We start from the raw sequence: 13,673 nt of genomic DNA, 5'->3' as shown, positions 1-13,673 counted from the left end.
CACACAAGCTGGCTATCCCATCATCCTCTCGCCGCCCCCTCCCTCATTTCTCATCACCCCACCCACATGAACCCTTCCTTTCTCAATCACTCATCAGCATACAAGCTTTGGCCACTCCCTACCTTTCAGAGATAGACCCTGCCTCTCTCTCTCTCTTTGCTTTCACGCTCCGGTGCGTGTGTGCTCTGTCTTGCTCTCTGTCTGTCTCGACAGTTCCACCCTTTTAACCAGAGCACTTGGCACAAGGCCAGAACAGCTTCCACATTACTGCTTTGATTACTAAAGATGTCTCCTCACGCCCACCATCATGCCCTCGCTGACACTTTCCACTGGTTCTTAGTCAGCCACTTTTGATTGTTTCCCCATATGATTCCAATATACTTTATATGATTTCACTCCTGCTAGTGTAATGCCCTTAACTTTACTATCAAATGTGAGCGTCAATGGTTTTAGTTACCTGGTTCTCAATAAGAAACTGTGAAATTGTGGCCTAAATTGAATCACATGGATACATTGATTTGATTCTTTTTCCCTCCCCTACATCTGTCTCCCTTCCCCTCTCCTCTCTGTCTCTCTGTCTCTCTCTCCTTTTACAGTAATGGAATACTTTATTGACATTCTGGGCGTCTGGGGCAGAGCCATGACTCTGCAGTTATTCCATCTTTTTGAAATGCACTAGATCAGTGATCGCATTTAGAATAAGAGTTGTCAAACCACTTTGTTGGTATTTCTGGTGAACAGTGGCTTTTTGGCAGAGTTACATAGATGTCAAAGAATAGTGGCTGTTGTAGCAGCAGGTCCAGGGACTTAGCAAGCACAAACTAGGTTATTAAAATGCTGTGTTGTTCTGAGGTTATTGTAACTTTAAAAGCAACTATTTAAGTAGCTGTCAACACTTGTTAATTATGCTCTATTAGCTAGTCAGTATTCACAATATCAAACTTACCACTTTATATCACCTTTAACTTTATAAAATGAAATTATAATTTTTCAGTTTAACATTAATAATGTGTTAGTTACTGTCGTTTTGTAGAGATTTGTAAATCCCATTTGCAAGGCTGGCAAACAACAAGGTGCAATGGCCTGAAGATTTACTGTAAAGTTCTACAGTTTTATATCACTACATCAACCACTGAGGGGGACATTAAGCTGTTGGGCAAAAGTGTAACAGTAATGTTGGCAATATACTGTGAGGCAGCACCTTCAAATATTTCTGCAGACTCTCTCTCTTTGTGTGTGTGTGTGTGTGTGTGTGTGTGTGTGCGTGTGTGTGTCCATAGTCATTTTAATTGAGGTTTGCAGACAGGCTACCAATCTCATATAAAGTTGACGTAATTCTGAGCATGCTCTGTGGCGACTGGGTGTGGCACTTTGCTCCCTTTGTGTCCCCTGTGAAGCCTGGTACCTTTAATCCAGTCAATTTATGCTGACTATTATTTAATATAATACACAAACAAATATAACATATTATGTCATGTAGTTTCTCTTTCATACACACACACACACACACACACACACACACACACACCAATCAGCAGCCTTTATTTAACCGGTTCTCATCGCTTTTTCTGATTAAATTTAACTTTGGGTTTCCTCTTCCTAATGGAGCATCTGGAGCTGATTCTAGTAAAAATATAGTAATCTATTTTACTGTCATTCATAAACACACACTTGATTCTCCTCCTTGTAGCTTTGCATGGCTGCTGCTGCAGAGGTCTGGCTTTCTGTGTAATAAATGGCCCATGTTAGTCTTAGCTCTGTAATCTAATCAACCTGCTTTATGGTCAGTAACTCTCTCCTCTCCCTCCCCCCACCTCTGTCTCACTCTCTGTCTCACTCTCTCTGCTCAGCTCACATCTCACTTTCTATTCTTTCACCCGATCCTGCTCCAATCTGCCCATGTGTCGAGGTTTCTTATCATGTAAAGATTATCTGCATTTTTAATCTTTAATTAACAGCATGTATGTCAGATACGCACACACACACACACACACACACACACACACACACACACACACACACACACACTCGCACATGTTAAAAAACACACAGTTCAACTATTTTAAACTGGACTGTGTCAGTAATACTAACTATCAACCAGATGTTACCATTAGCGATTGATCCTTCTGGTCCTCTGAGAATTCCCAAAGGAACCATGAATTCAATAATGCTTGTTCGACAGTATGAGGCTCGAATGTCTGCTCACATTTCCACATATTGAACTCACAGTATGTGTGTCATGTTTCAGATCTAAACAGGAGTTTCGATAACTACTCTTATGAGCAGTGAGAACAGCACAGAGCAATGCTGCATAAAAAAATTAGCTTAACTACATTTACAGTTGTCATTTTATGTCATTCACATCCTTCAACATTTAAAGCCCTTTTTGCTAGACAAGAACATCAATCTGCAGAACACCCTGAATTATCTTCAGTGACAATGTCCTCTTTTTCTTTTTCTTTTTTTAAATTCTCACTCATCTACAATATCTGCACATGTTAACTAAGGCTACAGGAAGATTATTGCAAATATATAATAACAATGTTATTCATTCATCAAGTATTCATTCAAGAATTCAGCTATTCAGAATACAGCTGTCTTCTAAATATTTAGTAGTTTAACTACTATAACTACTATGGGGGATGCACCAAATATGTAATTGTTTAAATTCTACACAGAGTGGCTTTAATTTACAGAGTTGAGTAATGTTGCTGATGCTGATTGCGGGCTGCAGTGAGACTTATCGCTACATCCTCGACCGTGGTAGGTTTCTGCAGCGCAGAGGACGGATGAAGGAAACTGCATCCTTTTTAAGATCAGTTGCTAGGGAGTGGTGAGCAAAAAAAGAGTCGAATTAATCAGAGCTATGTGGCTGCTTGGGTGGTGTCACGGCGCTGACTCATCTCCAGGTCCACTGTCCAGAGAGGACTTGAGAATTGTAAAAGTCAGCCTGCTTATCTGGGAAAGAGAAGCCAATTCCTGCAGCTTGGTGACAGTTCAGCCAGTAATGCTGCTTTACTTTGACTGGGACAAGTGGTGAGGATGTTGTGACCTATTAAAAGCTGCAGGCCTGGTAAAGATCCGGGAAAGCTGTCAGGTCTAAGATAGAGATCATCTGTGAAAAATGACGGCCTTCCAGTGGAGCTGCGGTGAACAAACAACACTTGGTACATGCGACAGAGAGACACGTTAACGGTCAAGAAAGATTAACGACTGTGTTAGGTAATTACTGTAATGGAGCACTGCAGTGTTACAGTCTGTCGGAAGGATATTCATATGGAAGTAAAGAGGGAGACAGTGAAATTACGGAGCAGTGCATACTGAAACCAAACTAATACAATTTGGCATAAATATCCTAAAAAGTCTTGTTGAGAAAGGTTCAGAGTAGGTATCAGATACAAGTACAACAATACAACAGACAAATTAAAAAATCTGTAAAAACAGACATTAAGACAAAATGTAACGGTCTTCAACTTTCACTTTCAACTTCACTCTGATTCATTAATGCGAACCATGTAATCAGGAACCATGTTTTCCTTTACTTCCATTGATCAGCCCACATCTTTGTTTCCGCTGTATAAGCCAGGCCATAGCTTCTTCCATTAAAGGTTTTGCTGCAGTGACGTCAGCCTTTTTTCCTGCACTGCAGTATGTCATATGATGTACATGTTACTATCAGCCACTCTTTGTCAGCCCAATGTATTGAGGTAGCCCGCAACATCTTGATAAATCACTTTAATTGCGCACAGAGCAGAGCAGGATGGTAATATTTTTTTAGCACACTCAGCTGCGGCGGTGCTATATCCAAACCACTTTCTGACTGCGTCTCTACTCCACTAAAATGCCTGCTGAGACCACGTGAAATGTTTCTGATATGCCTGTTTGTATTTTATGAAGTTTTGGGTTACTGAAGTTTGTTGTTTTTAGATCATTCTACTTTATATTATGTATAGGACAACAATTTTTTGTGTCATGTGATGGTGTTTTGTCTAAATGTTCGCTCTCAAGTAACTAATCTAATCTCAATGTAAATATGTTAAAATCCATTTTATTCTTTTATTTATTCTTTGATGGACATAATTAAGCAGTTATCACAACAGTAAAACATTAAGTCGTAGTAGTTTAGCCCTGGTGAGTGTTTACTGGTAATGATCTTTAAGGTGTAATTTACTTAGAACTGCATTAACTGACTTTTTGGCCACTTAGGGGCAGCGCAACAACATCACTTTATAAATATAGCAAATGTGTTAGAAAGCAGTTGCATCCAGCAGATAGAGAGCAACATTAACAAACATTAACGTTGTATTTCTGGCCATCTGAAGAATATAAGTCAATTATTTACTGTCCTTTTTAGCTCAGTTGTGGTCTCCACCAACTCCCGTGGGAAATAACTGGCTATTTATATCTGTGCAGGAAGTGTGCCGTTTTAGGGGGGTTTAATTGCCTATAATTGATAGTGACAGGAAAGGGAGGAAAGAAAGAGGATGGCACGCAGCAAAGGGCCACAATAATAATAATAATAATAATTTACAAACGTGATGGTGATAAAGTTTCATTTTATTCATTTCAGGGTAGCAAACACAATAATGTTCTGTGATGTAAGTGATTTTAATTACATTGTAAAGAAATTGAACTGAAATGTGTTAACATTGATTTTCCAATTGGTTTACTATAAGTAGGCCACAAATGAGAGAATAAGTTATGGCTTCTATAAACTGTCAGTGCCAATTAATAAAAAATAGTAGGTAGTAGGTCAAAATAAATATCACTTTCCTCTACAAATATGTCAACCTTTGTTATTTCACTTTCACTTCACTTTATTACACACTTTTTTTCTACACATTTTGTTGTACAAGCTGGTTCACTTAACTTGGTACACTTAATGGCTCTGGTTCAATACATTGACTGAGAGTTACAATATTGCTACAGTTAAAGTAATATGTGTATAAAGCCGATATTTTAGCAGATGGTGATGCCGATGATGATATTCACACAATCCTCCCCTGAAGCAATGGACGACTTTCTCCTGGTGACTGTCGGCTCAACAAGTTCCACAACAACAAAGGCACCGATGTGACCCCTGAACTGCCTCCATTACTGTCAGCACTGTCTTCTCTTAGAGGCTGGTACTGCTTGAACCGCCTGGTTAGAAACATGAAACAGGTGAGACAGGTGAGGATGCTTCAGGAATGACAAAATTACCAAGTTAAAGGCCAAAATGTATGTGAACTAGAAACAAAATCATAAAAAGTAAACAAGGAATGAAAACTGGGATGAGCTCTAGGGATGGCCACCACTTTGGGCAAGACTGAAATATCTAAAAAAAAAAAGATTTCTATGAATTGTTGAACAGACTGGTTGTGCTCAGGTTTTGAGTGAAATGAATTACTGTGAAATGTGGTACAGACATTCATGTTCCTCTATTTTTTTTATTTCATATAATTAATTAATAATTTCTTTTCATCCAGTGTCATCATCAGGTCAAAATTTAAATTTGCATGTTCTTGGTTTATGACCAAAGACCTGCACAAGTAATCCTACCTTATACTTTTTTTTTAAGTACTCATTAGAAAATAAAAATTTAAAAAAATAAGATGGCGAACATGGTAAATATTACCTGCTAAACATCAGTTTGTTAACATTGGCATTGTGAGTATGTTAGCATCCTGACGTTAGCTCAAAGCACTGTTGTACAGACTCTGATCAGGAGGCTGTATATTTGGGCACTCCACAGGGATCAATCGCTGTACCTAATACTAATACTGTATATGTAATTGATATGCTGCTGAGGATTCAGTTTTGCTCATCACTTCCAGATATGTTTTGATATTGTGCATGCTGGCTTACTGACACGGCTTCTGACACATCTAAAATGAACTGAGCAATCATTAATGTTATCACCTATGACAAGTGAAAAGATCCTGTATTAAAAAGGTCTTTAGGACCGGATCATGTTTTACACAATAAAACCAGGATAAACAATTTTACCATAATTTCACTACTTTTGTTTGCAACTTATATTTTATTTATAGGTTTTGTACTACTACTCACTACACCATTTTATTTTTCAAATTGTTGGTACTGACCTGTACATCAAACCAATACAACAGACAACACAGGCGAGAACCATAACACCCAGGACTGTGGCTGCAGTTCCAGCTGGGGAACCACTTGAGGCTGAAATGTAAGCAGATTATACAAATGAGAATAGTCTATAGATTAAGTGTTTTATAGATTAAGATTTAGTGGCTATTAATTGATTTGTCTTCCACCCACCTACTGTTACACTGACTCTTGCACTTGCCACAGCAAGACTGACATCATTGGTCAAGGAGACGTTGATGCAAAATACTCCAGAGTCATTGAAAAACTGGCGAAGGATCATTTGACAGTCTGGAGAAGGTGTGGCAGCGTTACAGATTGTTTGCATTGGTGTGATACAGTCCGCATCCGAAATGACTGTGCACACCTCACTTGGCAGACTGAAGGAAGGATAGTAAAGATGCAAAGACATAGTTACAAGGAGAACAGTCATAAGTGGATATGTTATTTTCATGTGTTTTTTGTGCTAATCATAATACATAATAACAAATACATATCACAGTATGCTAATTAGAAGTTAAATGTTGCATTAGTTATAAAGAACAGACAAGTCAAAATCAATACACTTATAAGGTTAAGCTGAACAGTAAGTGAAACTTGACTCTGTCTGCGTGTTGAGTTGGACATTTTAGAGGTTGTTACCATGCAGGTGTTCCTTACATTAAACTGGCCATTGGTGTTTATATGTTTACAGTACTTTTTTTAGTGGCTGCTATCTGTGTCACTAGGTTGAATACTGAAGAAGCTTTAACAGATCAACAATGGTTTTAGTTTTGACTTTTTGATATTTTTTAATTTGTCCGATGGTTACAGTGCAACCTTACAAAAGTTTGAATGAGGACAATTTGTTTGAGTTGTGTGATTCTAGACTGAGCTAAATTAACAACAACAGTGACAACACCTGTACTACCTTTCAACTAGCTTGTGTATTTGATGAATGTTACCACTCACCTTCCCTGACAGGTAATGGTCACATCCACAGCATTCTGATCCAACTCAGTTGCCATTGCTACAACGTTGGACACCTGTACAATCTCTACACTTTCAATACCCTCTGCAGGGTTGAAAGAGGAAGACAGAGAGATTTCAGCACTATTAATAAATAATACTGTTTCTATTGAAGCATAAAATGATCTGTAATTACAAAAGCTATATTGACTTACGGACAACATCTACAGAGGTGGCAAGGGAGCCATAACGGTAGACCATGCAGTCAGCTGTCAGCTCTGGTGCTTGTCTTTTAGCCACAATGATGGGAACTTGTGCTGGGTCTGTTTCCACCTCTGCTTGAACTTCAGCTTCATCACCGGCTGGTTGTTCTAGAAAAATAAGACACATTTTGACTTAATACTTTTGTCGACCATCTTTTTGTTTGGTGTGTATTTATTTTAGTTATATATAATACTAACCTGCAGGAGCTGCAGTAGCTGCAATTTCATTCTCAGTTGCCTGTACTTCAGCCTCCGTATCTTCAACTGGTGCCGCCTCTTCTACAGCTGTGGTCTCAGTAGCAGCAGGGACTACAACGTTATCAGCAGGGGCTTCTGTTACAACTTGGACAACCTCTGCGGCAGCATCGACAACAGCAGCAGCAGCAGTAGCCTCAGCAACAACATCAGCAGCAACAGTAGCCTCGGCAGCAGCCTCAGCAACAGCATCAACAACAGCAGCTGCAACAGTAGCCTCAGCAACAGCATCAGCAGCAACAGTAGCCTCAGCAGCAGCCTCAGCAGCAGCCTCAGCAGCAGCAGCATCAACAGCCACAACGTCAGTTTCCTCCTCTGCAGCTACTTCTGCTACAGGAGCAACAGTGACGACCTCAGCTGGAGCTTCTTCTCCCTCTGCAACAGGGGCAACTGAGGCAGCAGCGTCAACCACAGCCACATTTTCTGCAGCTGCATCTATAACCACTGCGGTTTCATCTGCAGCAGCTGTATCAGCATCTGCTGGTTCTTCAGCTGCAGGTGCAACAGAGACAGCCACCTCACCTGCTGCTGCTGCTGCTGCTGCTGCTGCTGCTGCTGCTGCATCGGTGTCGTCTGCAGCAACATCTCCTTCTGCAGCCGGGGCAGCAGTGTTGGCGGGATCTTGTTCCACTGGGACAACAGCTGCATCCACTCCTGCAGGTGCTACTGAGGCAACCTCTACTGCCTCTGTGTCTGTATCAACAGCTGCTTCTCCATCTTCTGTGTTTGTGGCTGCTTCTGCTGGCTGCACAGAAGCATCAAGAGGTGTGGCGTCGGAAGCTGGAACATCCAGAGCAATTGCATCTCCTCCCTCGGCTGCTGCTGCTGGGACAACTGCAGGGGTGGAGGCCATCACAACTACTGCTGGTGCAGCAGAGGCATCAATAGGAACAACTGAAAGAAAAGTTTAAAACAACTGAGCAAGAGTTCAGTATATATGCATAAAAGATAAAATAATAATAATAATAATCATTTTGAAATCTCACCAGCAGTGGGGTTTCCGCAGCCATTGGGGATGCTTGCCATGAGGACCACCTGAGGTTTGAAGGTCCCGACGTTAAGGTATGTGTGTGTGACAGTGAGGTCTCTGGAGATCAGAGTCCCAGTGGTGTCACCAAAGTCCCAGCTGAAGCTGATGTCGGCACTATTGAGATACTGGCTAGGATCGTGGAGCTTGACGCTGAAAGCAATAGCTCGGTTCTGGATGAAGTTCTGGTCGTCCTGGTTTACATCATTGACTTGGGCGAGTGATATGGTGAACGGAACCTGGTCTGATGGCGAAGAAAAAGATGGAGAGCTGTTATGATGAGGGCTGTTACAGAAATACAAATATTGAAGAGTCATTTTCCACAAGTTAGGTTAGAAATTGTTTGATGGGTCACCTGTGATGGTGAAGATTGTGGAGGCGTAGCCGAGGGGGATGAACTTGTCTTTGCCACGGCAGTGATAGATGACGACCTCCATGTTGTATGAGCCCAGGGGGACGTTGTCTGTACCGATAGAGAGGGAGGAGGACGGACCATCTGCCACCTGCCAGTAACGACCTACAATAGAGAAACATTCTGATTATTTAGAGTGGTCTGGCAATCACAGCAAATTTAATTGAATTCACACATTTTGGAGACACTCCAGGTGTCACTTTCATCTCACAGTAAATGAGAGGAAACTGTGGATTTTCTTAATTGTGCTGAGGAACAGATTTCTTGTTCCTCTTCATGACTTGTTCACCACAAGAAGTATGCTTGATAATCCAAAATAAAACCTTTAAACTGAGGCTATTGTGCTAATAAAATTTCTTATGGAGCGCTACTAATTTAATCCATATAATTCTAATTATTCAAAGAATAAGTGTAAGATTTTCTTGAGGTTTGTTTATTCACAATTTAAATAACCTGTATTTTCTGTTAACGTGTCTTCAGATGTAAAAAGTTAGTTAATTTTTTCTGTGACAGATATAAAATGAGAGATAGAAGATCGCAGACAAGTGATTTGTTTGTGATACGGCCTGAGGCCAATGTTAAATTTTAACTTCTCTGGCTGGAGGAGTAACTTCCTCTCTGTTCCCTTTATGGTCTGTTCTTTGTCTTTTTACATGTTAATGTAATGTAGTCACAGCTGCAGTTGGTGTTGTTTTCCTATTCCCTGAGGGTTTTCTTTAACTGTGGGGTTTTTTTTGTACTGACAAAGAACTACCTCAACTGAAACACAGTGTCACTCCTGCAACATTAATTACTGCTAAGGAGCAGATTAGGGTTCTTAATATACTCATTAATATAAAATTAAATATATTTACCCCATGTCTTCCACACAAACACATAGTGAGGTTTCTTGTCCTGGCTTGTCCTGGTGAATGGTGTGCCATCAGGGAAAACTCCGGTCTGCTCATTGTCCTGGTCGGGATACACAGGCTGCCCCGCCTGATACTGTTGTCCTGAAAAAGATGACGGCCATAGATCATAGATCAATAACAATAATAGACATGTGATTATTTACAATGTAACTCTGAAAAAAATATAGAATACGGTCTTTTGTCTTACCACTATAAAACTAGTACAATTTTAAAATCACATTGGTTCATTGATTATAATAAATTGTCAGTGTTTTAACTGGTCATTAACAGATCCATGTTTCCTTTTTCATAATAATCTATGAGTTATTTAATTAGAAAATCCTATTTTTACCAAGTTAACTGACGGGTAGTGTCTGTAAGTTGTTATTTCCTATTGAAATAGTCTCCTATCTGTTCATAGCTCCTTGTTTATTGCTTGTGGTTTTGAACATCAATGAAAATATTTTTAAAAAATCACAATAGGTTGCACAGTAATTTCCCTTCTCAGTGTATCTTACCATTGATGGTGCAGTTTTGTGCCCAGACCACCTGCCCATCAGAGAGCACTGTCTGGTTTGGTGGGAAATTCAGATTAATAGAGAAGGTTGCTCTTGCTCCAGTCAGGGTGGGCGCATCATTTTTCAGATCAAAAGTTACGTCACCACCTGGAGAGAAGATTACACACAATTTAACATCTTCAGATTGACTGGCAGAGAACATTTCTGGTTTTAGGAATAGAGAAATAAGCCTCACCAGACCAACAGTTTCTGAATCTCGAATCTCCATCTTTCCACACCGGATACATCCGCGAGTTCCATGAGCGATAACGTGTAAACTGACTTCTAGGCTCTGGAAGAAATATTAGAAACTGCTCAGGAAAAGGATCCACATCATGCAACTCATTTCAAGTTTCATTCTCAACCAATACAACCAACAGAAATTTCCAGGGAAGCAACAAAAGCAAAATGTAGTGTAAAATGTAGCTGTAAAAACGTATTTCAGTTTTCTTTGTCAGTATATATAAAATATAATACCAGATTGAAGGTTTTTATACCATTAACTTCATATTTCAGCAGAGTTAAAGCTGTGAAAGCTTTTTAAAAGAGGCACAACTTGTTCCTGATAATCAAGCAAGTTTTGCACATAACGATAGAGAAGCTTATGTAAACGAGAGCAGGTTTATGATTTGGTGTCGAGGAGGGGTGAGGAGTGTCGGGGTTCTTGGCGGTGGGAGTCACACGACCTGCAATCCCCCTCAATCCCTTTCATGTGACTATCAGCTGAGCAGCAACATCAGTAATCCCAGTGAGAAGAATGAGGGATCCCAGACGACTGACTCACAGGATTTTCTCTCAGTCAGTATGTATGTATGTTGTTGTATAAATTCCCTCACAATAACATGACAAATTATTTTCACATTTCCAAGTATGAAAGTAAAAGAAGAGTTTGCATATTCTGAATTATAACATACCTTGGAAAATAATTGAGCCTTTTGTCATGAATGCAAATTGGCGTAAAAAAAACAGTGTAAGAGCACAAAATTGGCATGTAAAAGCTTATCCACCATTTATCTCTTTAACAGAGTGCGGAGTGTGTTTGCATGAAATATGCGTAAAATCACAGATTAAAACTGTAACCAAAACAAAGAAAACAAACTCAGTGATTCAGACATGAGAAAGCAGAAAAGTGTTGATTTACATTAGTCATACAAATTAAAATTAATCACTGGTATCTCTCAAACACCTACTATCACTCAACTGTTGCTTTTCTTAATGTAATAAGGATTGTGCCAAAAGGGTATTTCTACTTTATCTATTTCTTTTGAACTTTTGTGTCAAATAAGATAAATAATTGAAGTTTGTGTCTTTAAAACAAGTTGAATAGTTGTTTTACTGTTTTTATTGCAGAACTGTGATAACTACTAATAAAACTATATATATACAAAATGTACCTGTCATTGTCACTCATATAATTTTCCCCAAAGAAAAAAACAACATACAAACAAATGCCTGACTAAATCTTTTTGTCTGTAATTTCAGATGTACTCACTTATCGCAGTGGCAGATGTAAAAGCCAGTACCAGCAGCACCAGTGTTAGAGTTGTCATCCTGTATTTGGTTGTGTGTTTCCTGTCTTTGAGCCCTGATCCTCACCTACAAGTCCTGAACCCCAACACAACTCCCAGAGAGACTTCAGAAATGTCTCCTCACTCTCTTTAAGAGGGCCTCGGACCTGAATTACCATAAAGTTTATTCTCACCTCTGACATCATTGGGCAAACTGGCACCACCCCCTCTGAAACTGTAAGAACACATATGAGTATTGTTTTGTTAACTGTTGTTACAGGAACTGTTGCATTTACTTGTAGGTTTTAACATTGTTAGTATTTATTTATTAGACTTTATATTCTCAAGTGTGATAACAATGATTTTACTTCATGTGTGCTGTGTGTTCTTACTTGTAAACTTTGTGTAAATCGCCTTTTTCTGATTCTAATACTACTAATACCTTTAATAAAGCGCTCATTATCATTTAATGCAGAATTTTTTTTCCAAAACATGGATTTAGTGCACGTAAATAATTCAAATGAACACAAATGAGATATTTCTCAGAAAGGACAGTATTGTCTATGTGCATTATTGGAAAATCAAGCCTTTCTGTACTGTGTAAATGAAAATGTTGTACGCGATGTCTGCTTTAGGACAGAGAGAGCAGTGAGAACTGTGAGCAAAGCTCGAGTCATGCCTGCTTTTGACGTATGACCTTAGAGCTATGACTGCATGGGCGTCACAAGATGAGTGTGTGGATGGCAAATCAATAGCATCCTTTTATTTCCTCAGCTATTCCCCCGTATCCTGCTGTCCACCTCAGGCTGCTGCAGCTCGAAGAATCTGGGCTCGCAGCAACGCAGACACACCCGTGCTTAGTTTAGGAGACATATCCTCCTTCATAAACCTAAGTTTCATTCACATGAGGACAGGAATGCATTTAGAGGAAGGAGCTGATTGATTCTGTCATTAAAAAACTCACATTATAAAATATAAATGCGTTATGTCCATTCCCCCAACTCTGGTTTGCTTACTGAATTGTACATTTGAGTCACATCTAATTCACATTCACAATTGAGTCACATTGTTCATAAATAAATCCTGCAACATGACATCATTGATAAATTACAATTAATAATTTATGTTATTCTGATTGCCCAGGGTTCATGTTCATCTATAAAGCTGGACAATAGAAAAGCAACATTTAAATTTGTAATGTTAAAAACAGTAGGTGAACCCCCTCAGTTTCTCATATTATATATTAATATTATTACATATATATATATATATATATATATATATTATTACCTTTATTTAACTCAATCATTGAGGGGTAGCCCTCATTAATAATGATGAGTACACAAAATAACCAAAGGTGAAAGAAAACAAAAAATATAAAAAGAACAAAACCAAAAAAACATTAAAAAATACAGAAACCGAGAACGGCCATAGATTTTTTATTATTTTTTATGCACTGTTATATCATGTTAACGACTTATTATCTCGTTATCTCGATATAACAAAGTTTGTTTTCTCGTGATAACGAAGTCATTATTTTGTTATTTTGATATAACAAAGATCATGTTCTTGTGATAACTTATTAATTAATAATTTGTTCGTCTTGATTTCAACCTACAAGAGCTGCCACGAACGGCTTCCAGTCAAGTAAACAAACTAATGTAAAGTGTAACTAACCGGTAGGCTACAGCTACAGCCAGTGGCTACGGAA

The 13,673-nt window shown here is 39.0% G+C and overlaps 1 protein-coding gene across 1 annotated transcript; it reads right to left on the bottom strand.

Moving 5' to 3' along the window:
- Positions 1 to 4,539: 4,539 nt before the first annotated feature.
- pmela (premelanosome protein a) lies at positions 4,540 to 12,108 on the bottom strand. The gene is made up of 12 exons (XM_051416135.1): positions 11,947 to 12,108; positions 10,651 to 10,746; positions 10,416 to 10,562; positions 9,862 to 9,999; positions 8,951 to 9,112; positions 8,555 to 8,839; positions 7,512 to 8,462; positions 7,266 to 7,421; positions 7,054 to 7,156; positions 6,277 to 6,482; positions 6,087 to 6,177; positions 4,540 to 5,142 (listed from the first exon to the last, which is right to left on the bottom strand). Exons 1-12 carry the CDS (start codon positions 12,002 to 12,004, stop codon positions 4,989 to 4,991), a joined length of 2,547 nt encoding a protein of 848 aa, XP_051272095.1. The 5' UTR covers positions 12,005 to 12,108; the 3' UTR covers positions 4,540 to 4,988.
- Positions 12,109 to 13,673: the final 1,565 nt, after the last annotated feature.

The sequence above is a fragment of the Dicentrarchus labrax genome, unplaced genomic scaffold (assembly GCF_905237075.1).
Source record: "Dicentrarchus labrax unplaced genomic scaffold, dlabrax2021, whole genome shotgun sequence".
Taxonomy (NCBI): domain Eukaryota; kingdom Metazoa; phylum Chordata; class Actinopteri; family Moronidae; genus Dicentrarchus; species Dicentrarchus labrax.
The sequence above is the reverse complement of the archived record's forward strand: the minus strand, read 5'-3'. Positions and strand labels throughout refer to the sequence as shown.

What these genes read in the sequence shown, in the direction of transcription:
- pmela (XM_051416135.1), bottom strand. Translation starts at nt 12,004, where the DNA reads ATGACAACTCTAACACTGGTGCTGCTGGTACTGGCTTTTACATCTGCC. An exon ending in CTGCGGAAACCCCACTGCTG is followed by an intron (nt 8,463 to 8,554) that starts GTGAGATTTCAA and finishes CTTTTCTTTCAG; the next exon opens with TTGTTCCTATTGATGCCTCT. An exon ending in CACCTCTGTAGATGTTGTCC is followed by an intron (nt 7,157 to 7,265) that starts GTAAGTCAATAT and finishes TCAACCCTGCAG; the next exon opens with AGGGTATTGAAAGTGTAGAG.